This window comes from Natrix helvetica (assembly GCF_964273705.1).
Source record: "Natrix helvetica genome assembly, chromosome: 2".
NCBI lineage: Eukaryota > Metazoa > Chordata > Lepidosauria > Squamata > Natricidae > Natrix > Natrix helvetica.
The window spans coordinates 275,194,924-275,220,047 of NC_138552.1; the positions used below are offsets into that span (position 1 = coordinate 275,194,924).

Sequence of the window (25,124 nt, forward strand, 5' to 3'; positions counted from 1 at the left end):
CTTGTGGACTTCAACTCCCAGAATTCCCCAGCCAGCCATGCTGGCTGGGGAATTCTGGGAATTGAAGTCCACAAGTCTTAAAGTTCCCAAGTTTGGACACCCCTGTCCTATGCTATATAGCCTATTGGGCAGCAAAGGTGTTTACAGTATGCGGCCCTCCCAAGCTCCGTTTTTGCTGGCAGAGGGCTGCAGGAGGCTGTCCCAGCCGAAAACGGAGCTTGGGAACCTGTCTTCGCTGGCAGAGGCACCACCGGCTGATCCTTCACTCTTTCCAAGGTGGCCCCGCAGTCTGGATCTAAGCACCCCATGGGCCAAATCTGGCCCTCGGGCCTTGAGTTTGACACCCCGCTCTAAGTCGTCTATGAATGTTCTCCACCATGTATTTTTAGGGCATCCTCTTGGTTGTTTGGCATCGGAGTGGGTGGGTGGGTGGGGAATCCATTTCATTGCCATCTTGGGAACAGGCATAAAATTGAAATTAATGCGTTTGATTTCCATCCCATCTTTCTTTCGGGAGCTCGGGGTGGCCTTTATAGCAGGATGTCTATTAGCTACTCGTAAAACAGAAAGTAATGTTATTTTGAGTGTTCAAAATTGCCACAAAGAAAAGTTCTTGCCAAAGAAATGCATTACCCCAGCATCCATTAGATGGTTTCGTTGGTCCAGGGGAAAAAGCAGGAAAAGAAGAAGCTTAAAAGGAATGATCTGTGTCTCCCATCTATTATGTTCTTGTTTAATAGCATTTGAACCTAAAAGAGGGAGACTGACGCTTAAAAGTTTTCTTCGCTCCTAATAATTCATGTCCACTGATAAACGCATTTGGAACTTCCTACAATTTCCAAAGCTGTGAAGTCTGCTCCTCTTCTGTGTGGGCCAGAGTGGGCTAAGTGATAGATGGAGTATTGTGATGTAAGCCCCTCACCTTCAGTTCACCACCTTGTCCGCTTTGACCTTACATAGGCATGAGATACTGTCAGGGTTCCAAATAGCATCCAATATAAAATCAGAGTCCGAGGCAAGAGATTCCTCAAAGTTCCAATTTATTAAAAGAGCCGTGTTGGCACATTTGGGATGGTCCACGAAAAAATTTGGTGGTCCGCAGAAAAATTATTTGCATTTTTAATATTGCACTAAATCAGGGGTCCTCAAACTACGGCCCCTGGGCCGGATACATGCAATGAACATTTGTGTTGCTGCAGAGAGTCTTTCCCTTCGGGGTCTTTATATGTGGGTTGGATGGGGGCAGAAATTCTGACTTGGGCTCTGCTTCAGCATCCTGGTATGGGGCTTTGGGCAAAGGCTGGAGGGAAATGCCGCTGGTGGCGAAGAGCTGGAGGACCTTGTTCCAGTGGGACTGCATCATGACCTAGAACTGGCTGACCATCTCAGTCTAGTGAGCCTCCAGGCGCCAGTACCTGGCCTTGCACTCCCGCAGGTCTTCCCTCTGCTTGGAAAGCCTATGCTCATAGTCCTCAGTGAGGTGCTTCTCCTGAGCCTCCTTCTTAGTCAGGTCCAATTTGAACTGAGCTAGCTATTTTGCCAACTCTTTCCCGTGGTGGCTGCTTAGCTCCAGCAACTGCTTTCTGTTGGGGCCCTAAGGAGCCTGGGTGGGCGAGGAGTGGCTGGGAGGGGAGGGGCGAGTAGTAGAGCCCCTCGAAGTGAGTGACATCAAGTTTGCCACACCCACCTAGTCACATGACCACCTAGCCATGCCCACCCAGCCGGTCATTAGGCAGATCATTTTATTGTTCCGCTGGATTTAAAATAATTAATTTAGTGGTCCCTGAGGTCCAAAACGTTAGGGACCCCTTCTCTAGATGACACCCTCTCTGGACTGGATTCAGAAGTCCTCAGTTTTCACCTGCACTCACCTGCCCTTTCCCATATTTTCAACAAACTCCTTCCCTTTATTTTATGGCCTTGAAGCCAAGTATTATTGTCATTTCTTCACTAGGAATCTTTGGCTCTTGACATCTCTCTCACAGCAGATATATTGAAGCAAGCTGGAAAACCTCAGAGAATATCCCTGGGTGAAGGAACAGGAGATTCCCCCATCTCCAATAGGAACATAGGATTTGCTGTTTTGAATTCCCAAGTCCACAAAGTGCTTACGAGATACCTACTGATGTGTTCTAATAGTTGTTATTATAAGTGTTCTGTATTTCACTTGATTTCGAATGGTTATAAAACTTCAGTAGGACTGGCATCCTATCAAAGCAATCCATTTTAACTGGAGCACAAACCTTGAAAAGTCAGTCATTTTTAGGAGTAGTTGGGGTGCAGTTCAGGGGTGAAATGCTACTGGTTTGAACCGGTTCGCCCGAACCGGTAGAAAAAAATGCTACCGGTTCAGGTGAACATGTAACTGCGACGATCAGCTCTGTGACAATCAGCTGATCGTCAGAACTACTAGTTCACCCGAACCAGTAGCATTTTTTAACGTTCTGACAATCAGCTGTGCCGTGCGATTTACATTCACTAGAAAGCAGGAAATCCTGCTGCTAAATCTCCCCCCCCCCCCCCCGCTGTTCTACTTAGCTTTGCAGACTCAGAAAAGGCTTCTCAATCCTCCTTTTTCAGCATTGCCCGGTAGCGTCTGCGTGCAAAGCAGGCATGCGTGTGCAAACAAACCAGTAGCGAAGCAAACCGGTAGCAGACTTCAGAGCGTTTCACCCCTGGTGCAGGTGATGGGACAAAATGGTGCCTCTTGAGCCTGGTTCATTATTGTTTGTCCCGAAATATTCCTCCTACAACATTCACATTCAAAATGCTCACTTGGTAGGACATAAATAAATCAGCAGAGTTCAGGGAGCAGACTATGCAGACTACACAGCTTTCAGCCTGCTTATTTGCAACAGTAAAGGCTATAAGCGTGCCGGTAATAAAAATGGTCTCTTAACTGAGGCACTTTAGAGTTCAAATGCATGTGAAATTATGCAGTATCCTTAACTGCCTGCCCCTCTAGTGAAGGGCATTGTTTACTTAGCCAATATGCATATTGATCAGTTATAATGGAAATGTTTTTCCAAACCATTTCTTTTTCTGGTTCTGTTTTTTTTTATTTGGTCATTAGGGTAGTACAAGAAAGACTTCAGTAAATCTGTGCCGTTGCTATTATTTCTTTACTTAAGTATCCATCTTCTCTTCTCCCACCCACCCCCTTCCGTCTCTCTCTTACAGACGTGACACAAAAGCTTTAAAACAAATAAGCAGGGCATGTAAGAGGGCAGTTTTAGAAACCGTCCCTTGTTTGAAGGTAATTTGTTTGAAACCTTACCTCAAAGTCTTCAAAATCCATAAACATGTGGAATGTCTTCTTTTTCCCTCCCCATTTTTCTATAGGTGTCCAGTAGCTGTGACTATGTCTTTGTGAGCGGCAAGGAGTCTAGAGGGTCCATGAACGCAGGTGTCTTCTTCAGCTATGAGCACCTCAGTGCTCTCTTGGAGATGACTGTTTGGGTCCCCAAACTCCCTCTTCATATTGAGCTGTCTGACCCACACCTCAGCCAAGTGAAAGGATGGCGAGTCCCCATCTTACCTGATCGGAGGTAGGCTAGTTCTGGGCTCTGCACTCCTAACAAGGGTTAGAGCAGTGATGGCGAACTTATGGCACACGTGCCAGAGGTGGCACACAACGCCCTCTCTGTGGGCACGTGAGCTCAGCTCTGCCATGCATGCACGCACGCCTCCAACCATCCAACGTGTCTTCAGGTCTATGCTGTGGGGGGGTGGGGCACATGCAGAAGGTGGGCATACGTGAGGTGTGCGCATGCGGGGTGCACACGTGTATGGGGCAGGGGAGTTGTGCAGGGGCGAGGCAGATGCGTGGCCATGTGCGCATTGCATTTGGGTGTGGGTGTGTGCGCACTTTGGGCACTCAGTGAGCCATCACTGATATAGAGAAACTGGAACAACTTCAGAGGATGATGATTAGTGGAATAGAAATTTAGTCGAGAGAGATAGAAGCATTTGAGAAGGTTTAGCTTTGGAAGGAGAAGACCGAGTGGGGATATGACAGTCATTGTGCGAGATGACGCCTGTGGAGGTGAGCTGGTTTATCCAACAAAGGGGAAATCATTATCTCTCTGGGTAATTAGTTGCACGGTGCAATTACTCTTCCATGTAAGTTTCTTCCTAACGCTCAGTTGGAATCTGCCATCTTAATATCCATGTTTCTGCGTCTGCCCTCTGGGACGACAGAGAATAGATAAATTTTGAGAGATGGTGCCCACGGAGAGGGAGGTGGTGTGAAGGACTGTGGTGAGACAGCAGCTTCCCAGCAAAGAGGAAGCACGTTACAGAAAGAGAAGTGGGGAGACGCAGGGGTGGTGGTATTCATTTACCTTCCCTACCTGTTCACTCAGGCTTCCGCGCATACACTTTGGCTTTAAAAGGGGGCCTAAATGTGATGCCATAGAGACAGGGTGGGTGGGCGGGGCCACCCGCGATTTCCGCTACTGGTTCGGGTGAACCGGTCCAAACCGGTAGAATCCCACTTCTGGAGAGGCAGCACAGCCGACAGATGGACAGGAGACAGGAGAAAGAGAGTTTAGATAGGTACGTCCTAGAATCTCCTGGGTATATTATATCTGAGGGTGGTAAGGATTGAGTTTGGCAACATTCTGTCTGTTATGTGCAAGCAAAACTCTGGCTGAACTCTTCCATGTCATTCTTGGGCTTAGCTGGACATCAGTGTTGCCAAAGTCAACCCTTAACTACCCTCAACCAAATGGATGTATCCTGGGAGATTCTACTGTGTGGCTATTCAAACTCTCTGTTTCTCCTATCCATCTCTGGGTTGTGCCGCCTTTTGCTTCCCCCTTCTTCTGCTCGAATGTGCTTCCTCCTGCCCAGGAAGCTTCTGCCTCATTGTAGTCCTTCATACCACTTTCTCCTCCGTGGGCATCATCTCTCACAGTTATCTGTTCCCTCTCATACCATGGGGCAGACACAGAAACATGGATATTAAGATGGCACGTTCCAACTGTTAGATTACACTTGGAGTACTGCATCCAGTTTTGGTCGCCACAATATAAAAAAGATGTTGAGACTCTAGAATGAGTGTAGAGAAGAGCAATAAAGATGATATGGGGACTGGAGGCTAAAACATGAAGAATGGTGGCAGGAGCTGGGTATGTATAGTTTAATGAAAAGAAGGATTAGGGAGACATGATAGCAATGTTCCAATATCTAAGGGACTGCCACAAGGAAGAGGGAGTCAAGCTATTCTCCAAGGCACCTGAGGGCAGAACAAGAAGCAATGGGTGGAAACTAATCAAGGAGAGAAGCAACTTAGAACTGAGGAGAAACTTCCTGACAGTTAGAACAATTAATCAGTGGAACGACTTGCCTCTAGAAACTGTGGATGCTCCAACAGTGGAGGTTTTTAAGAAGAGGTTGGACAGTCCTTCGTCTGAAATTATACAGGGTTTCTTGCTTGAAGAAAGAACTCCAAGGTTCCTTCCATTTCTGTTATTCTGTTAATTCAACTGAATGTTAGGAAGAAATTTACACGGGAGACGAATTGCATGGTTGAACTAATTACCCAGAGAGATAGTGACTCCCCTTTTTGAATTTAGTTGTTTAATATTTCTAAGCAGTCCATCTACCTCAAAAGGGGTTATATAGTGAAGAGAAGAATTTAATTTGGACATGCCTTAAATGAGGGGTCCCCAAACCCCAGTCTGAGGTTTATTAATAGTCTATGCCTGCTAGTAACCAGGCTGGGATCCAGGCAGCACGTGAAACCACACCTCTTCCCCAGGGGGGGGCTTCAAAAATTTTAGTAAGGGTTTCTCTGTCCGGTTGCTGGGTGGGCGTGGCCTAGTTGGCTTCCAGCACCACAGGGGAGGCCCTCTTGAGGCCGGACATGGCCCATTTCTGGCCTTCCCGAACTTCCGGTTGGCCCGTTTTTCGCCTTCCCCAAGTATCTGTGCGCGCCCTGCACTTACTTGTATCCAAAACAGGCCGTGTGGGGGACTCCTGGGAGAGGAGAGGTGGGGTGGGTGGGGCCAGCCAAGAGTGGGATTTGGGGGTTCTCCGAACTGCACAAAATCTTAGCTAGAGGTTCGCCCGAACCCCTGCAAACCCCCAACAGCCCACCCCTGCTCTCCCCCCCTCCCCTGGATTCATGGAAAAATTGCCCTCCACAGATCTGGTCCCTGGTGCCCAAAAGGTTGGGGATTGATGCCTTAAGTCAGGGGTGTCCAAATTTGGGAACTTTAAGACTTGTGGACTTCAACTCCCAGAATTCCCCAGCCATGCTGGCTTTGGGGGTTGGTTGGGGAATTCTGCTGGCTGGGGAATTCTGGGAGTTGAAGTCCACAAGTCTTAAAGTTCCCAGGTTTGGACACCCCTGACTTAAGTGATTGCATGATGTGGTTCCTATGACTCCAGTTGTACAGAAAGGAATAGAATGGGAAAGTCTGCTGCAGATGTTTAAGTGGCCAATATGTAAACTTAAGTTTACTAGCCTTTCCGTACTAGATGCTCGTATCTGACAACTGCCGAATGGATAAACAGAAAGCACAGCTCAGTAAATGAGAATGTTCATGTTCAGGATCCGAAATATTCACGTTGGAGGACAGGAAGCATTGCCCTTTCTATTTTGGGGTGTTGTGTTGCCATCATCTTCAAAATCCAGCTGGCTGTATCATGGTGGCTGATCCCGCCATGGTGGGATCAGAGTGACTACCTATCTACCTGACAACAGAACATGTTTTCCCCCGCCCCCAAATAATAATAATTAATTAATTGGGCAGGGCATTCCCTTCAGTTCGATGGTAAGAACAGAGAAAGTTATGAAGATAAACATATGGGCAAGAAATATTGCTTGGGATGAGAAACTCCCTGGTGAATTTATTTTGTAACACTTGTGGAGCACTCGGGATGTCTCTCAATTTCCCAATCCCTTCTCCTCCCCCTTGCGGCATCTTCCTCCTACGAATTCCCTCCCTCCCTCCCTCCCTCCCTTCATGCACTTGTCAGTGTTGTGACTTGTGTGAAAATGAGAATAAGAATGTGGATGTGTGAGAGAGAGTATACACAGATAGCAATCAACCAGCTTTGTAAATGAGATAGCGTATTTTACAAACAAAAAATTAAGTGTAATTAGTAGCCATTCCTTCAGCTAGTGTAAATTAATTAATTCTGTTTGCCCTGAGGCTCCATGTTTAGGAGCCTGGCTCATGATAGGAATATGTACAGATATGCCCACTAGTATAGTTTATATCAGTGGTGGCAAACCTTTCTTTTTTATGGTGTGCCAAAATTGCGCCCGCACACCCACACCAATTCAATCCTCCCCACCCACATACATATGCATGTGTGACCCCTCCCCAGCTTTCTGGAGGCTTTCCTGAAGCCAGGGGAGGGCAGAAATGTCCTCCCCCGGCCCCCCGGAGGCTCTCCAGAAGCCGGAAATGGATCATTCCTAAACTTCTGGTTGGGACGTTGAGGCCATTGTTCGCCCTCCCCAGCCTCCAGAGGCTTTCCGGAAGGGTGAAAAATCAGCTGGCATGCTGACGTCTGGCGTGCCAGCAAATATGGCTACACGTGCCACCTGTGGCACATGTGCCATAGGTTCGCCATCACAGATGTATATCATGTCCATCCATTTCTTTGGGATAGGGCAGGAGTGTCAAACTCGCGTCGTCACATCGTCATCCTCTGACGTATCACAACTTTTCCCCCTTCACTAAACCCGGTGCATGACGCATCCAGCCCATGGGCTGCGAGTTTGAAACCCCTGGGATAGGGGTATATTCTCTGGATTGGTTTTAGCTCCAGTTGGCAATGCCAGTGTCAGCGTTCCAAATACCATGCAGAATTAAATCATTGTCCAAGGCAAAGTTATCCTTAAAGCTCCAATTTAATAAGACAGGCATGTTGGCATTATGCTATGAAATCTCAACTCTAATGTACATCCTGTGGGTTCACCCAGTTGAAAGTTCATGATCTATCCCCACACTTCATCACATGTTCCAATCATCATCTTCCACGCTGGCATCTACACCCCTCTGCTTCCGGTCAGCTGTCGAGGTGCGGAGACAAAAGATGACCTTGAGCTTCTAGGAAGAATCAAAACAATACATTCCACAATCCTACTCCATTCTATCCCCCCCTCCCAACTATTACACTAATGAAACACATAGGAAATTATAAGAAAGTGTGGCAGGCCAAAGATTCTTAAAGGAACCTCTGCAGGCCTGACAGCCAGCTTGATAAATTGAGGAAGCTTGGCATTCGATGTCATTTTTGGGTTTATCTTTCTTTTCTTGTCAATCTGCAATTCTTATTTTTTGGGTGGTATGGGGAGAGGCGCAGTTATCTTAAATTCATGGTTGTTTTTCTTGGAGGTCAAGGAACTGATTTCTGACCATCTGAGAAAGAAAGAAAGAAAGAAAAAAGATTGATCGAAAGGAAAATAGTTTGCATTAAAAACAAAGCTGCCAACCAAATCCTTTTCCCCTGCTGATGTCCTTCAACTTCTCACAGGTCCATCCGGGAGAGTGACGATGAGGAGGAGGAAGAAGAGCGGAGGCAAAGCAGGGGCTGCACCCTTCAGTACCAGCATTCCACCTTGCAAGTGTTCACCCAGTTCCACACCACCTCCTCGGAGGGCACCGATCAGGTGGTCACCATGTTGGGGCCCGAGTGGATGGTGGAGGTCACAGACCTGGTCAGTGACTTCATGAAGGTCGACAACCCTCGTGTGGCACACATGGTCAACAGCAAAACACTAGCTGGCAGGGAGCCAGGCGCTACCTTGTTCAAGGTAAAAGCTAGTCAAGCGCTGAACTAAAAAGAAATATTGTACTAGTCGTATAGGGCAGGGGAAGGAAGGAAGGAAGGAAGGAAGGAAGGAAGGAAGGAAGGAAGGAAGGAAGGAAGGAAGGAAGGAAGGAAGGAAGGAAGGACGGACAGACAGTGATGTCATTCCTCGGGTGCACAAAATCCCAGTAAATGTCATCAGTAAATGATCCATAAGTTGTCCTCAGACTGTCTGTTGCAATGGCAAAAGTGAAGGAAGAATAAGTTTGCAGATATCCAGATAAACCCTTTGCTTATTATTGTCTCATACATTTACAATACAATAGCAGAGTTGGAAGGGACATTTGAGGTCTTCTAGTCCAACCCCCTGCCTAGGCAGGAAAACCTATACTGTTTCACACAAATGGCTATCCAACATCTTTTTAAAGATTTCCAGTGTTGGGGCATTCACAACTTCCGGAGGCAAAGAAAGTGGATATCCTGTTTTCAAAACTATCTAACCTTCTCCCACCCAACCTACCCTACTTCTATATTTTCTAGAGCAAGAAGAGCAATCCAGCACCCTATTTCCACTCGAGACCTTTTATTTTATTTTATTTTAAAACGGAATCTTCAGTGGAGTCAGTTCAAGGAGTTAGCAACCAGCGAACATGAATTTGGGAGTAGGAATGACATATGACATAATATTATGTAATGTTAAGTACGTAAACTAAATGTGCAATATGTAAAAAATGGAAACTAATCAAGGAGAGGAACAACCTGGAATTAAGGAGAAACTTCGTAACAGTGAGGACAATTAACCCCCGCAACAGCTTGCCTTCAGAAGTTAATGAGTGCTCCATCACTGGAGGTTTTTAAGAAAAGACTGGATAGCCACCTCTCTAAAATGGTATAAGGCAGTGATGGGAAACCTGTGGCACATGTGCTAGAAGTGGCACACACAGCCATCTCTCCAGGCACTCCAGCCATCATCTGTTGCTTTTTTGGATTCCAGCACACCGGCCAGCTGGTCTTCAAGTGGGCGGGAGCACTGGAAACTGGAAAAGCAGTTCCCTGGCATGCATGCGCACCAGAAACCGGAGGACCAGGTGACTGGCACGCATGCACACACTGGAAACTGGAAGCTCAGCTTCCTGGTGCGCTCATGCGTGCCAGGAAACCGCTCTTCCATTTTTTGGTGCTCCCTACACGTTCACGCTCCCGTTTCAACACTCAGTCCCGAAAAGGTTCGCCAACATTGGTATAGGGTTTCCTGCTTGAGCAGGGGGTTGGAGTAGAAGACCTCCAAGGTCCCTTCCAGTTCTATTCTGATTGATTGAATTCTTATGCAGATAATCCAGATAAGAAGGTATATAATCCATACAGTGTGGGGTTCTGTGTATTTAAAGCAGTATTCTGCAACTTGTCGCATGTCAGATTATCAAGGTCAGAGTTCCTAGCCAGCATAGCAGTTGGCTTAGCTTAGGCAGGCCTAGAAGAAGATTTTTGTGTACCTTCCTTCCTCCATTTTGCATTCCCCTGCCCATATTCCTTGCCTCTCTCCTGTGTATTTTCTCCCTGAACATTTCTGAGTGGGGCTTGACTCTGTGCCAGGAATCTCTGTAACTTCAATTAATTCCAGGCTTTGACATTGTATAGCTTTCCTAAGCAAAAATCCCAGGCTGCCATCTTCAAAGATAGCCCTGCTCAAGGTCGGTGTGCCTCCCACTGAAAAAATACCCTTTGAAGAACTTTCTGTCTCTCTATGTGAAGGAGAGATCACGAATGGGTGATGATCTGTGGGCTGGCTCTATTATTATGAGAAGTCCAATTCCAGAGAGAGACATGGAAAATGTGGCTATAGATCTCAGGAGGCAATTTTGAGATCCAGAACCTCTATTACAAAGCTTCAGAAGCTGTTCTGTCATGGGCATTTCTTTTCCTGTAATGTATTCCTTGCTTTAAAAAGAAAAAAAGAAAAGGAAACATATTCCTCATGTGAGATAACCCATATTCAGGGCAGGAAAAAGATGATACCAATAAGTTACGACAGTGATATTAGACTTGCATGTTTCATGCTGCAGTATATACACAAGGCCTTGCTTATCCTTGAGCAATGCAAGGTATATTTTATTCCTTTCATAGTCTTTTTTTTTAAATAAAAGTTTTGATTCTAAGAATATCAGTATATATTTGTCTTCCACTTGCTGGGTCTACAAATGTCAGGGTCTGGGCTAGGATAAGGTTTTTTTTTTTTTAAAAAAAGAGAGGTATTTCAGGGCCTGAGGGACGTGGTGGCTTAGTGGCTAAGACACTGAGCTTGTTGATCAGAAAGGTCGGCAGTTTGGCAGTTCGAATCCCTAGCACTGCATAACAGCGTGAGCTCCCGTTACTTGTCCCAGCTTCTGCCAACCTAGCAATTCGAAAGAATGTAAAAAATGCAAGTAGAAAAATAGGGATCACCTTTGGTGGGAAGGTAACAGAGCCTCCGTGCGCCTTCGGTGTTTAGTCATGCCAGCCACATCACCACGGAGACATCTTCGGACAACGCTGGCTCTTCGGCTTTGAAATGGAGATAAGCACCGCCCCCTAGAGTCGGGAACGACTAGCACATATGTGCGAGGGGAACCTTTACCTTATTTCAGGGCCTATTTCATCGTGATTGTTGTCTACCATTATGTGAAGAGGTTCTTGGAAAAAAAGAAAAACCAACTAAAAAGAATGGTGAAATTGGAGCAACTTTTTTATAAGAAGAGATTCGGGAGAGGTAGCTATATAAGGTCTATGTGCTACATTTGCCCTTCAGCACTATTGTTTGAGGTCTGCAGCCCCCAATTCATGCTACCAATATTTTGCATTATATTAGAAAAATAAATTGCTCAATTTGAAGGATCTTCCATTTCATCCAGAAATATTCATTCATTTAAATATTCTTCTTATGCTTTTAATAGGGTTCTTTTCACATTTTCAAAAACCTGATTCTCTGAATCCTCAGTCCTAGTTCTTTATCAATAAGGACATCCGTTTTTTTTTCTACAGGTAGTTTCTCCACTTATGGAAGCTGTCCTTGGTGAGACACCAGTGACTGTGGTTGATGAGAAGGTTACCATTGTGGAATTGAAAGCTCAGGTGGTCTCAAACCTCTCCCTTTCCCTTCATGCCAGCCCTGGAAATAGCCACACCATTGTGGCCAAGACAACAGCTCAGCAGACTCTCAATTTCTCCAAGCAGGTAACGTTGATCACTCTTAGGAAAGTACTATCACTTTATAGTTCCCAGAAGCCCCCAAGGTTCAAGGGAATGGATTGGCCTCATTCTCACAGACGGCCAAAGAGAAGGCCAACTGTTCTCTTCAAACTGCAGTGAGAGGCCCATGGGATGAGAGGTCGCTTTACTTGAGAATATTCTCTGTAATCCGAGAACCAGGATGTCACAGGAAAGATGGAACTTGGTCTAAACAAATTGCTTCTCCAAAATGCCCCTAACGGGGGACTGAATTTTTCTGTGCGTTGATCTGGAAGGGGAATTCTAGTTCATTGGAGAGAGGCTAAATCTTTAAAAGGTTCAGAGAAATATGTGCTTTAGTGAGTTTTTTGAGTTTTTACTGGGTTGTTTTTTTTAATCACTGAAAATTGCAGCAAAATTCTTCTCACAATACATTATTATGTCATTGGGTTTGCTCAATAAGGTGAACAAACTCAGTTAAAGATCTGGCAGTTGCATTCACACAACATGCTTAAACATCATTGCTTTTTAATCGGTTAATGTTGTTGTTGCTTACATTCTTGTGTGGACTCAGCCTGCGTGTGTATAGAAGAAGGTAGCTTACCAGCGAAGGATATTTTTACAAGATTTCCGTAGCCTCGTAAATGTTTATTTGATAGTTTACTAGAGTATATCACATATGGTCTACATATTCCAAATGATTGCAAGCGGTTTACAGAGTAAGCTGTACACAAAGAAAATATAAAGCTGTTGCAAAATATTTGATGCAACCAATAAAAATAAAATACCAGGATTGCATACGCACAATACTGGAAAAAGTGCAGAAACCCCTACAGATGATAATATAATCAAAACAATTCTGGAATGTGCAGAAATGGATAGGTTAACTTTAAAAATCAAAGAAAAAGAAGATTCAGAATATTTTGTGACACAAGAACTTTTCTACAAATGGTTAGATGACAGATACAGAAGTTAGATGAGTGAATTTATGTGAAATATGGACTACATGAGAAAGAAAAAATGATTAGTAAATATAATCTATATACTAAATATAGTAGATATTATAATGGAAGATAGTATACTTTTCAATAACTATTGATATTATCGCATATATGTTTATATGTACATCAGAGGTGGTATTCAGCAGGTTCTGACCAGTTCTGGAGAACTTGTAGAGGAAATTTTGAGTAGTTCGGAGAACTAGTAAATACCACATCTGACTGTTCCCGCCCCCATCTATTCTCTGCCTCCCGAATCCCAGTTGATCAGGAAGGAATGGAGATTTTGCAGTATCCTTCCCGTGCCACGCCCACCAAGCCATGCCATGCCCACCAAGCCACGCCCAAAGAACCAATAGACTCAGCCTTCCATCCTTCCAAGATGGGTAAAATGAGCACCCAGATTGTTGGGGGCAACAGGCTGACTCTATAAACCACTTAGAGAGGGCCGTAAAGCACCGTGAAGCGGTATATAAGTCTAAGTGCTATTGCTATTTATTTAATCAAACACACCAATTTCCTTTTGTTAATCCAAATGTATGGTTTTCCACATTGGGTGAATCTGGAAAATTGAGAATATTGTGACTGGGTATGAATAAATCAGACAAAAAGAGAGACCGGTTTGAGAAAAAAGGACAGGTTAATGTGCACTAGATGGGGAGATGGGAATTTGCATTTCAGAATATCTAGAAGATGACAGGTATGGGGAAGGTTTAATATAAAACATAGAAACGGGGGAAATTTGGGAATTAGGACTGATAGAGAATGGTGGTTTTGAAACTGGGGGTCACCGGTTCTGGGAGATCAAAGGGCGCCTTGTTATGTCTTCCTTGATCAGCAAAGTAGCTTTTCTGAAATTGTGCTTGACAACTAATCAGGACCTTTCTGTCCTGGCAGCCCAAATATATCAATTGAAGGACAGATATTCCAGATTGTTCTGTAGTTCTTAAGGTAGGAGGGTTCTTAAATAAAGATTGTAAAAAATCCAGAAAATCATTGTCTATTAAATGGAATGAGGAGGCAAGCATTTTGAATTGGGCTCTCCATAACTAAAAGGCTCTATTCTCCAGAGGTCGCATACTGTCTCTGATTTAAATAATTTGAGGTCACCTAGGAGACAAGAATACATTCGTGTGCAAAAGTTTACGAGTGGTTCCAAAGACTTTTTTCTCTCTCTCTTTCAAATAGGAAGCTCTGCTCAGCCTCTGGGTGTCGTACAGCGATGGTACAATTGCTCCCCTCTCTTTGTACGACCCAAAGGATTACACACTGGTGGTGACCAGCCAGGACAGGTCAGTGATATCGGTGGTGCCCGAGCGGACCTTCTCACTAGTGAGGGCTGAAGGGGAAGGGTCCGGCGAGCTGATCAAAGCTGACCTGCTGATCTGCGAGAGCTGCCAGAAGACCAAACGCAAGAGTGTGCTGGCCACCACATTGGCCAATGTCCGTGTGCACTTCAGCTCCGAGGAGGAACCTACTTATGACTATGAGCCTGTCCAAACTCCTAGCAGACCTGGACGGGAGAAGAGTGTGCCTCGCACCACGCCACGGGTGGAAGTAGAGTGGCCGCTGGCGCCAAGTCAGGAGAGTTGGGCACCCAGCGTCATCCTTCCAACGGAGGACTTCCCAACCATTCCCACTGGCTTCGTACAAGTCTCCCGGGGACTCACAGACCTGGAAATAGGCATGTACGCCCTGCTCGGTGTCTTCTGTTTAGCCATTCTGGTGTTCCTTATTAATTGTATTGTCTTTGTACTCAAATACCGGCACAAACGGATCCCGCCAGAAGGACAAACCAACATGGACCACTCCCACCACTGGGTCTTCTTGGGAAATGGACAACCGTTGCGGGCCCAGAATGATCTATCTCCTCAGCCTGAGAGCCCAGGCAACCCACTGGAGAACGTGCAGACCTGCTGCCATGGGGACCACCACAGCAGCGGCTCCTCGCACACCAGTGTGCAGAGTCAGGTTCACGGGCGGGGGGATGGCTCTTCCGGGGGCTCCACCAGGGACCAGAGCGAGGACCCGCTCAATTCTCCCACTTCCAAGCGCAAGCGGGTCAAATTTACTACCTTTGCCACCATGCCCTCCGAGGAACTGGCCTATAATTCAATTCCTATAGCAGATGAAGAGGACTTGGAGTGGGTCTGTCAAGACATAGGTTTGCAGGAGCCCGAGGAGCTGCACAACTACATCCATAGGATCAAGGAGATTGCATAACGGGCCGGAGCCAATGCTTAACAAGCCAAGGGGAGAGATGTACAGGGATGCTCTCTCTGGGCTTGACGTGGCTAGATTGCATTGCCCTCCCTGGGCTCTCCTCTAGCTCTTCCTCTCAGTGGACAAGCCCACCTGCACGACCAGGAATGGTTTTACAGGAAAACCAGACGTCTTGTAGAATGGGATGGGATCTTTTCTTTTCTTTTTTCCTTTTGGATGGAGAGCTCTTATGAAAGGCTGCTTGTGGTACATCTATGGGTCACTCTGTATAGCTGAAGGAGACTTGGCTGGAGCAGGCTGGGTGCCATTACTCCATGGAAGTGGGGTTGGGGACTGACTGGCACCGTCAAGCAGACCAAGAGAAGGGAGTGTCTGAGCTGTGGTTGGGTAATGAGCCAGAGCGTGCAATAGGTCCTTGTACCTGATGGGTTGCTTGGGGGAATATTACTCCTTGCCTTGCCAACATCCACTGCTGCCTTTGCTGCCCGTCTCTCTCTCTCTGAAAGGCGATGCAAATCCTTTGGTCTGTCGGCTTTTCTTTTCTTTTCTTTTTCTTGCACAATAAATGTTGACTCTTTAAAATAAATAATATTCAGGGATTCGGCTCGGCTCACGGGGAGCCCAATGGAACCGTCTTCTGGTTGGTGGGGAGGGAGAAACCTCAGACCAGATGGCCATCAGACACCCCCCCACACACACACACAAGGGGGCTGGGAGTCACTGTTGCTATCTGGGGAGGGGGGCTGAGAAAAAGGACTCCCCCCCCCCGGCTACTCCAAACACCATCTTCCTCTTCGAATGCCTGTAACTGCTTCCTCCCTAGTTCCAGCCTCTTTTTCCCCCCAAATTGTGTATTAACCCACCCTCTAACTCCAAGCAGGAGAGAGGAGAAATTAACCTTCCTGGAAGAAGCCATCTAATTTCCAAAGAGGGATCAAATTCCTAACCTGCCTGTGTTTTTTTTTGTTTTGTTTTGTTTTTACATGCGGGATGTTTGGGCTTGAAGGTCTCCCTGGTTGGTTTCTCCATCAGTTGACCGCCATGTTGGGAGCAGTTTTCCCTTCTTGTTGAGGAGATACATTTTTTTTCCTATAGAAGAGGGAAGAGGGAGGTGTAGCTACTATTCTTTCACTGTGAGCACTCCCCAAATCCTTCCCTGTTCCCTTTCTCACTGTCTGAGCTTCTGTGATGTCCAGGAACATGTGAAACAAAGCTCTTCCCAAGGGCACAACAAGGCATGGATTACACGAAGAGTCACGATATAAATTAGAAAACGACACGCAAGATGGGGGTCAGGCATGATGATGATACCCTGATCAGGAGCCGCTCTATACAGGGGGATGGACTTTGCATTTTTATTTAAAAGAGAGGGGGGAGAGAGAGAGAGAGAGGGAGGGAGGGAGGGAGGAAGAGATATCTCTTCTGACTGCAGGATTCTAATTTTTCCAGAGGTCTCTCCCTGCCTCCTTGTTCTGTCTACTTATTCTTCTCTTTGGGAAAGAAAGTTGATACTTGCCAGTGAAAATACTGGATTTGATCCTCAGAAGGATGAGGATATCCTTGACAATCAACCTGGTGGTTTGGCCTCTGAGCAAAGTTGAAGTATCTTTGACATAGCTGCTTTTCAAGAGCCCTGGGAAACTTTCCGATATTGGAATGGGAGGTGGGGAGAAAAGGCACATAAAAGCCGAACAAGTTAAGTATAAAATGATCCGTTGGGGACAAAACACTCTCTACGTTAATTTTTCATATACACAGCTGGAACATGAACTGTCTTGTTTACTAACCAGGAAAATTATCTTGGGGTCGTAAAGGATACCTCGGTGAAGAGGCTGATGTATATGACTGTTGCGGGAATGACAAGCTCCTAACTAGGAAAAATAAAGAAGGAATTAAAAATGGTCAACACTGTAGCACACTTATATAAATTTAGGGTATGACCCACACCTGGAAATCTATGTATGGTTCTGGTCGCCATATTTAAAAATGAAGGTAATTTGAGCTGGAACTACAGAAGCAGACAAAGTGACGGGGGGGGGGGGGTTACAAAAGCTGTTGATTTGTTTTATTTTATTATTTATATGCACTCCATCTCGCTTAGAGATGATTCTGTGCAGCTTCTCAGCAGTAGAGAAACAAGGTCAAACATTAAAAATAAGAGCATGAATATTAACATTAAAATTAACAAGACAAAGAAGGGGGCAAGCTACAAAGGACGTGGAGGTAGACTGGTTCTGCCATATACGTGGCATGAAGTGTTCTAATCTAGGCTTCCCCCAAAAGCACAAGGCAGAGTCCTGGTCCCCACAAAACCCCTTTTATTAAACAAATGTGAATTCCTCTCATTCACATTCAGCAAAGGCCTGGCAAACAGTCTTTCAAAGGAGTAATTATGACCACGGACCTTATCTATCTTGGAAAGCTGCCATGTAAATATTTTTCAAATGAGGTGCTGTGCAAGGAAAGATTGGGCACAGAGTCTCTGAGATTCACGGACAGATCTTCACACTCCTGAAACGAATCGTAACAACTGACCGACTGAATTGTTTCCTGCAAAAGGCCACTCCCCTTTTGCTCCTCTTTTATTTCCTATGGGAGGGGCCATTCACTGTCCACCTGTGGCTTTAGTCCCAAGTCAACCCTGTTTTCTTACCTGTTCTTTTCTTCTTCTTCTGGCAGCTCTGTGCATGCACACACTGGGAACAGGCTCTAGCTGTTCCTGTGCGTCAATGCTGGACAATGCTGATCACTGCCAGACGGTCTCGGCTCCATCTCTGCCTCCGATGCAGAGCCCTCCTCCAAGCCTTCCCGAACCTCTAGGACTGGCCCATGCTCCTCCCCAACCTCCTCACTGTACGACTCTGCTGGTGGGCCACAACATGAAGAAAGTAAACAGGAAGAAGTATTTGTCCCTTGCTTCAAACACTGCGACAAGGATCATCCAAAGATTAGGGGGAAGTTAAAATAGAAAATGGCTTTCCACATGGCATGTGCTCAGCCCCCCCCCCCCTTACTCCTGAAACACTGAATTGGAGCCAGCATGTTTTAGTTTAAAAGTGATCAGTCTTGAGGCTCAAGATTATCTTTAAGTTGAGGCACCATGCCTTCAAATACCAATTGTGGGGGAGTAATGGCAGGTGATACGTCTGTCTCTGCAGAGAAGCAAAATACTAGGCTAAGATGTATTATCCCCCTTACAAGTTGCAATCACAATGCATGACTGGCAATGCATAGCATTCTGCAGAAGATTGTGGGTAAAGCTGACAAACCAAGATGTGGAGGCAAGGTCAGTTGAAGTGAGGAGGCACATTCCTTCTCTCTATTCACCCACCCTCCTAGCCACCCGCTCAAAGAGACGAGTATATTAATAAAAAGGATTAATAATAAAACATTGCTCTGCACTAGCTGGATGTCGTGAGACCTCGATGGCGCATATTATTTTGCTGTTAACCTTCAGTACATCCCAAGCTCTTGGTGTTTGAATGTTTGCTTTTAACAGGACCTCAAAGTATGCTATGAAAAATTAAACAGTTGGATGGCAGAAACTGCAGTACAGTCACCACACACACCTGGATGCCAAATGTCTAATGCTTGATTCCCACATGTCCAACTAATAGAGGAGAGACTGCAGTGGCCAATGAAACTTCAAAGAGCCTGCAGTAGCCCTAGTGTCCTTCAGCAGCTTCCAAGTTCCAGGGATTAGCTTACGAAAGGTCAATTATCAGACTTTCTCAGTCCACCTGCCTAGCCATTCCTTGGGTTATGGGTTTCTCTTTATCTCGGTGGCTGAGATTGTCAGGCTGAGTGTTATGATCCCAGTAGTAGCTTTGCATATGTTGTGTGTGGCCACATCAGGTACTTCCTGGAACACCCTGGGAAATTATTTATAAAGTGGTGTGAATGCAGCCACTTCCATCCTTCAGACCAAGTCAGCATTAGATCAGTTTGTCCCCAAATCGGCTTCGTTCATACAACATAATTCACTTGATTACTAAACCCATTTTCTGGGTTTGGAGAAGACATTGAACCACAAAGAACTAAGTGGACTGTTAAAAGTTAACATTAAGCTTTTTGCAAAAAGGCCATGGAATAAATTCAGAGCATGCAGAAAATCCCATTTTCTTGCTTAAAGGGGCTTTTCCAATGGAAGGATTTAATACAAGCTAGAGCTCCCCTTCTGGCTATGATTCAAGAATAAATGCATGCATTGGATGCTGGATTCTGGGTTTAGCCAATGAGCTCTTTGGGATCTTTGCCTTAAAAGTTTGGGAAACAACTGTTTCTGATTAACACATAGGTAGTCCTTAACTTGCAACTGTTTGTTTAGTGGCTATCCACAAAGTTTAAAATGGCACTGAAAAATGTGACTTATGACTCTTCATACAACTGTTGTAGCATCCTCACGGTTAGGTGAGCAAAATTTGGATGCTTGGCAACGGGTTCATATTAATGACAATTGCAATGGCCCAAAGTCATGTGATCACCTTTTGGGACCTGACCAGCAAAGTCAATGGGGAAGCCAGATTCACTTAACATGTTACTAACTTAACAACTGCAATGGTTTACTTAACAACCTTGGCAAAAAAAACATCGTAAAATGGGGCAAAACTCAGTTAACAACTGCCTTGCTTAGCAATGGAAATTCCAGGCTCCATTGTAGTCGTAAATCGAAGAATACCTGTAATTGCAATTTGCACATTTGTAATGGATTCATGTCATCCGGGCATCTTGGGAGAATTTGGGGGCAGTAATTCTTTTAATAAAAAGCTCCAATTTTCTAGCTGGGCTCAAAATAGCAAACTACTGTATTTTTCAGCGTATAAGACACACCAGAGTATAAGACACACCACGATTTTGAAGAGGTAATTTTTTTAAAAAAAGTTTTTCCTCTGCAGACTCCCAAATCCTCTGCAGGCCTCATTTTTTGTGAAAAATGGGGCATGCAAAGAGTTTGAGAGGCCTGCAAAGTGCGCCTGGGGGCTGGGGGGGGGCAAAAATAAGCAAAAAACAGGCTGTTTTTCACAAAAATGGACCCTTTTTTTGCCCCCCCCCCCAAAGAGCATGCATAGCCTTTAGGGGGCTTGTAGAGTGCTCCTGGGAGCTGGAGGTGGATTTTGTGCTTGTTTTTGCTCTCCCCAGCCCCCAGGAGCACTTTGCAGGCTTCCCAAACCCTCTGCACATCCATTTTGGTGAAGGTGGTGGGGTTTTGGGAGGCCAAAAATGCTGCATTCAGTGTATAAGACGCACCCAGATTTTCACCCTCTTTTTTGGGGGGGAAAGGTGCATCTTATGCTCCGAAAAATACGGTAAACAGAATTACAGGTAGTCCTCTACATAGTATCGTAATGGAGTTTGCCCATAACAGTTGTCTATTGTAATGGTTGCAAATTTTACTAATTTAATTACCTTTCTGCGATTAAGTGAGTGCAGTTATTAAGTAAACCAATGGATTTGCTTTGGGGGCAGTTTTGCTTTAAACCAAAAATAAGTACCGATTTTCAGCAAAACTGTAGAAAAACATGCTCACAGGACCACAGAATTTTGGAATTGGATTGTAAATCCCCCTTTTCAGGTCAGTCATAACTCAAGGGCCATCCGTATCGGTTCATCAGATTTCTGTCCTGCCTTTCATTCAGGAGCTCAACATGGTACGTGCAGCACAACCTTTTTTCTGCAACCATGTTGTGAGGTAGGTTGCGCTGTGAAAACAAATGTCTCATAGACGCAATATGAGTTTTCATAGCTGAGGGTGGACTAGAAGCCGGATAGCAAAACCCAAGTGCTGTGCCTGGGATGTAATGTGTTATGCTCAAACCTTACTGTGGCTCAATGCAGTTGTCAGCTTCACACCACTTGTTAGCACCATTCCCAGAGCAGGCTTAACTTGACTACCAAACTCCTTTTTGTGGTCTTAATGGATGAAGAAACAAAGCAAGCGGGATAGATTAAAATAACATTCTAGGCCAGGGGTGTCAAACTCGATTTCATTGAGGGCTGCATCGCGGTTGTGCTTGACCTCGGGGTGGGGTGGGGGGCGTGGCCAGCTTGACGTCACTCGCTCCATTTTCAGTTGAAGCTGCCTCCTGCAGCCCTCTGCCAGTGAAAATAGAGCATGGGAAGGCCTCATGCAGCCCTCCAGAGCTCCATTTTTACTTGCAGAGGTATCGCAGACCAGTCCTTCGCTGATTCTAGGGTGGCCCCATGGGCCAGATCTAAACACCTTGGGGGGCGGATCTGCCTACGGGTCTTGAGTGTGACACCCCTATTTTAAACCATGCTCCCCTCCTCCCAAAAAGCCACTTAAGAAGGTTTTTCACTTAAGGTGAAAACTAACCAAGATTGTATATGCCGACTGGGGAATTTTCGGAGTTGAAGTTCACTTATGTTAAACTTGCCAAGGAAATGCTACTCCAGTCCTTGGGCCCCGTTTTCCTGGACCATCCTGATTTCAGGTAATAAAAGAGTTTTAATTCCTTCAAGACAAATTATGCATTGATAACTATCACATCTCAGCAATGAACTTGGAGCTCTGAGCCAGTCTAAACCAGACACTCCTGGCTATTAAAAATAAGATGTCTATTCTAACCAGACATCTAGCTCCCCCCCCCACGGAATTTCTAAGACATTTCACATCATTGCACATAACCTAACTCTAGATATGTACTGTATGTATGCTCTCTCTCTCTCTCTCTCTCTCTCTCTCTCTCTCTCTCTCTCTCTCTCTCTCTCACACACACACACACACACACACACATTCTACTTTCAAATACAAAATGGATATGATAAGGAAGTGATAAGTAACTATGGTGAAGCTGCCAGAAGAGATGGCTGCTCTCTATTTTCTTACTAAAGGTTTCCAGTCTCCCCTTTAAGACCTACTGTCATTCCATAACCTGTTCTGGTAGGATTTTTTTTTTTTACATCACTCTTAAAATCTGATGCCCAGACAGAATAACTTGAGAGTCTAACCAATGTGCAGTAAAGTGGTACTATTACTTCCTTTGATTTAGGAATATCCATTTCAAATCCCAGGGATAGTTACATGCTACATTAGCTAGTGAATTGGTGAGCAAAGTCTGGGATATATTATAGCACTTAATGGGCAGCCTGATAGTTTTATCTTTGGGCCACAAAATGTGGTGATAAAAGGTTTTCTACAGCCAAATGCTCACACCGTAGAAATAATTTGGAACCAGACTTAAGATTCAAAACACCCTCTCTGGCCTTTTGCTACCTATTTTACTAGCCCCTCTCTGCTAGCTTTTCTTCTTGAAATGTTAGTGATCAATGTGGCAAAAGTTAATTGCCATCATTTGGAAAAGGAGCATGCGGTTTAAGCAGCGTGCTGTGCAATCTGGGCTGCCCCCAAGTAGCCAAGAAATAGGAAAAATTGGCTGCACATCTGAAACTGCATTTGGCTGTGTGGGTTATGTTGGGGGAGCTTGTGTTCTACATCTTTTGAGGGTCTCCCAATCATACCGATACACTGTGTGTGTGTTATGTAGCTTCTTGAAACAAAAGACATTTGCACATTGTTCTTTTGGAATTTTCTTCTGGAGCCCGATTTCTAAGAAGTGGTGTATTGTTATTTTTAAATTTCATTTTGGACCATAGCAGTTCTCATGTCTGAAACAAACGGTACGATTCATTTAATGTGGTTGTGTTCTGTCCCGTGATTCTAATGAATATGCAGACACAGGTTTGGCTGTCTGCCACGACTAATGACGGAGATAAAGCCTTAGCTAGGAGCCTAGAACGCTATCTTCAAGAAACCAAGATTAGATTTACGGAATGCGTTCTCAACGGCTAGTAAAGTGGACTGTTATTTCCTGCAAAGATTCCCCTCCCGTCACTCCACCTATAAGCTCTGGGAGGGGCCACAACCGTAGCCACCTGTCCCTATTTCCTTCTATGACGTCTTCTTCACAGCTGCTCCCTTCTCTTCTCAGCTCTATGCACACGCATATCAGGGACAACCTCCCTCTGTTCCTCCTCACTGCTCCCTGACTCAGATGCTACCTGGTGGCCAGCAAGCCTCTCTACTCCCTGCTCTGACTCCAAACACCTTCCAGAGTCTTCTTCATCCTCCAGAGCAGTCCCATAATGGTCATCGCTGTCAGAGTCCACCAACAGCTCAACCGGCCGCTGCTGGGCCACAACAGGTTGCACACATGATCACACTGAATTATATCCTCACGCCTCATGATATAGCTACACACAAGAGTTTTATGTGGAACTTCTGAGGCATTGTTATACTGGAGGAAATGTAGATTAATACCAACAACAAAGAAATTGGATACACCCTAATTTGCGGATGCTTAATATAATCTAGAGTTGGCATGCAACAGCAAGTCCTTGCTTAATGACCATCAGTTCAAAAAATATTTGAAATTATGTTGGCACTGAGCAAATGGTACTGTCCTTAACATTTGAGGACAATGATCCTTGAAGTTATGGCTGTTACAGCACCACTGTGGTCATATGGATGAAATTTGAGTGTTTGTCAATTCGTCTAGACTTACAACCACAGGGATGCATCAACTTCCGCCACCTACCTATATCCCCTCCTTCATCTCTGCCCTTGTGGCCCCCCCAGCAGCCTGCAGAGCTGGCAGCAGATTTGGAGAGTGAGGAGATTGGGGAGGAACATGGGCCAGTCCTGGAATCTGGGGAAGGCTCTGATGAGGGCTCTGTGTCGGAGGCAGAAAGGGGGCCAGAGTGGTATGCCAATTATCAGCTGCCTTCAGAGGCAGACATCAGTGAGGCAGACGAACAGCTGGAGCCTGTTCCCAGTGTGTGCATGTGCAGAATTGACAGATGAAGGGAACAGCTAAAGAACATGGGTCACAGGTGGACGATGAATGGCCCCTCCCAGAGGAAATAAAAGAGGAGAAAAAGGGGAGTGGGGTTTGCAGGAGACAATTAGTTCACTTAATTGCTTCATGACTTTCCGAGGCTCCTTGCCAAGTTTTGCAGATATCAGCCTGTCAGCTCTCCAAGCCAGATAAGGTCTGTGACTGTAAATCCTCCCTTGAAAGAATTTGCTGGATGTGAATGAGCAGAATTCACAGTAAATTAATAAAAGGGCTTTTTGTCATGACAAAAGAGTTTGCTTTGGGAAACCTTAGTCAGAACAGCCCTTTAAGGTGCCCTGGACAATGGCATTTCTTGGCAGAGTCAGCATTGGAGCTGAAATGGATTGCTAGGGATTATACCAGTTGGCCACTACTGCCCTGAGACCTCTGCTCCCAGTGCTGCTGCCAAGGAGTCTCCTAGTGCAGGATGAGAGGAGATAGGTGGATGGAGGGAGTTCAAGAGGAAAAAGTCCCTTACCTTGGGGACTGGGAGGGACCAAGCTGGGAATGGCTTGGCTTAGGGTGGCACTTTACCTAATGACCAGTGGAACTTGGTTAATGAGGGCAACAGGGACTGCCAGAATTGTCATTAGTAAGCAGTGTGACACCATAATTTATGACCGTATCATTTAGCAATGGAAATTCCTGCCCCAATTGCCATAGTTAACCAAGGGCTAGCTGTATAGCTCACATTACTGCATTTCTGAGTGGAGAAAGCTGAAAAGATACATTGGAAAGAATGCCCTGAAATCTAAAGAAATCTCAATAGGTCAGAGATGGCGAACCTTTTTGGCACCAAGTGCCCAAACCAGAATGAGTGTGCATGCACTTGCATGCACCGGAAACCCGAAAACCAGCTGGCCAATGTGCACTTACCTGTTTTGGGGGCATTTTTCAGGCTGTTTTCTGGCCAAAAGACCCGAATATGTCAAGACCTGCATATGTGTGTGTGTGTGTGTGTGTGTGTGTGTGTGTGTGTAAGTCTTGGCGTATTCGGGTCTTTTCACCAAGACCTGCATACCTGTACCCGTGAAAATCTACGAAAACATATATGTATATGTGTGTGTATGTA

The 25,124-nt window shown here is 45.4% G+C and overlaps 1 protein-coding gene across 1 annotated transcript in view; it reads left to right on the forward strand.

The window, feature by feature from the left end:
- Nucleotides 1–17,083, forward strand: part of TMEM132E (transmembrane protein 132E) — a 296,117-nt gene extending 279,034 nt beyond the window's left edge. The window contains exons 6-9 of the mRNA XM_081944775.1: nucleotides 3,343–3,548; nucleotides 8,497–8,776; nucleotides 11,791–11,982; nucleotides 14,163–17,083. Coding sequence (XP_081800901.1) covers nucleotides 3,343–3,548; nucleotides 8,497–8,776; nucleotides 11,791–11,982; nucleotides 14,163–15,197 — 1,713 coding nt within the window. The 3' untranslated portion in view covers nucleotides 15,198–17,083. The remainder of the gene's footprint in view (nucleotides 1–3,342; nucleotides 3,549–8,496; nucleotides 8,777–11,790; nucleotides 11,983–14,162) is intronic.
- The last annotated feature ends 8,041 nt before the right edge of the window (nucleotides 17,084–25,124 follow it).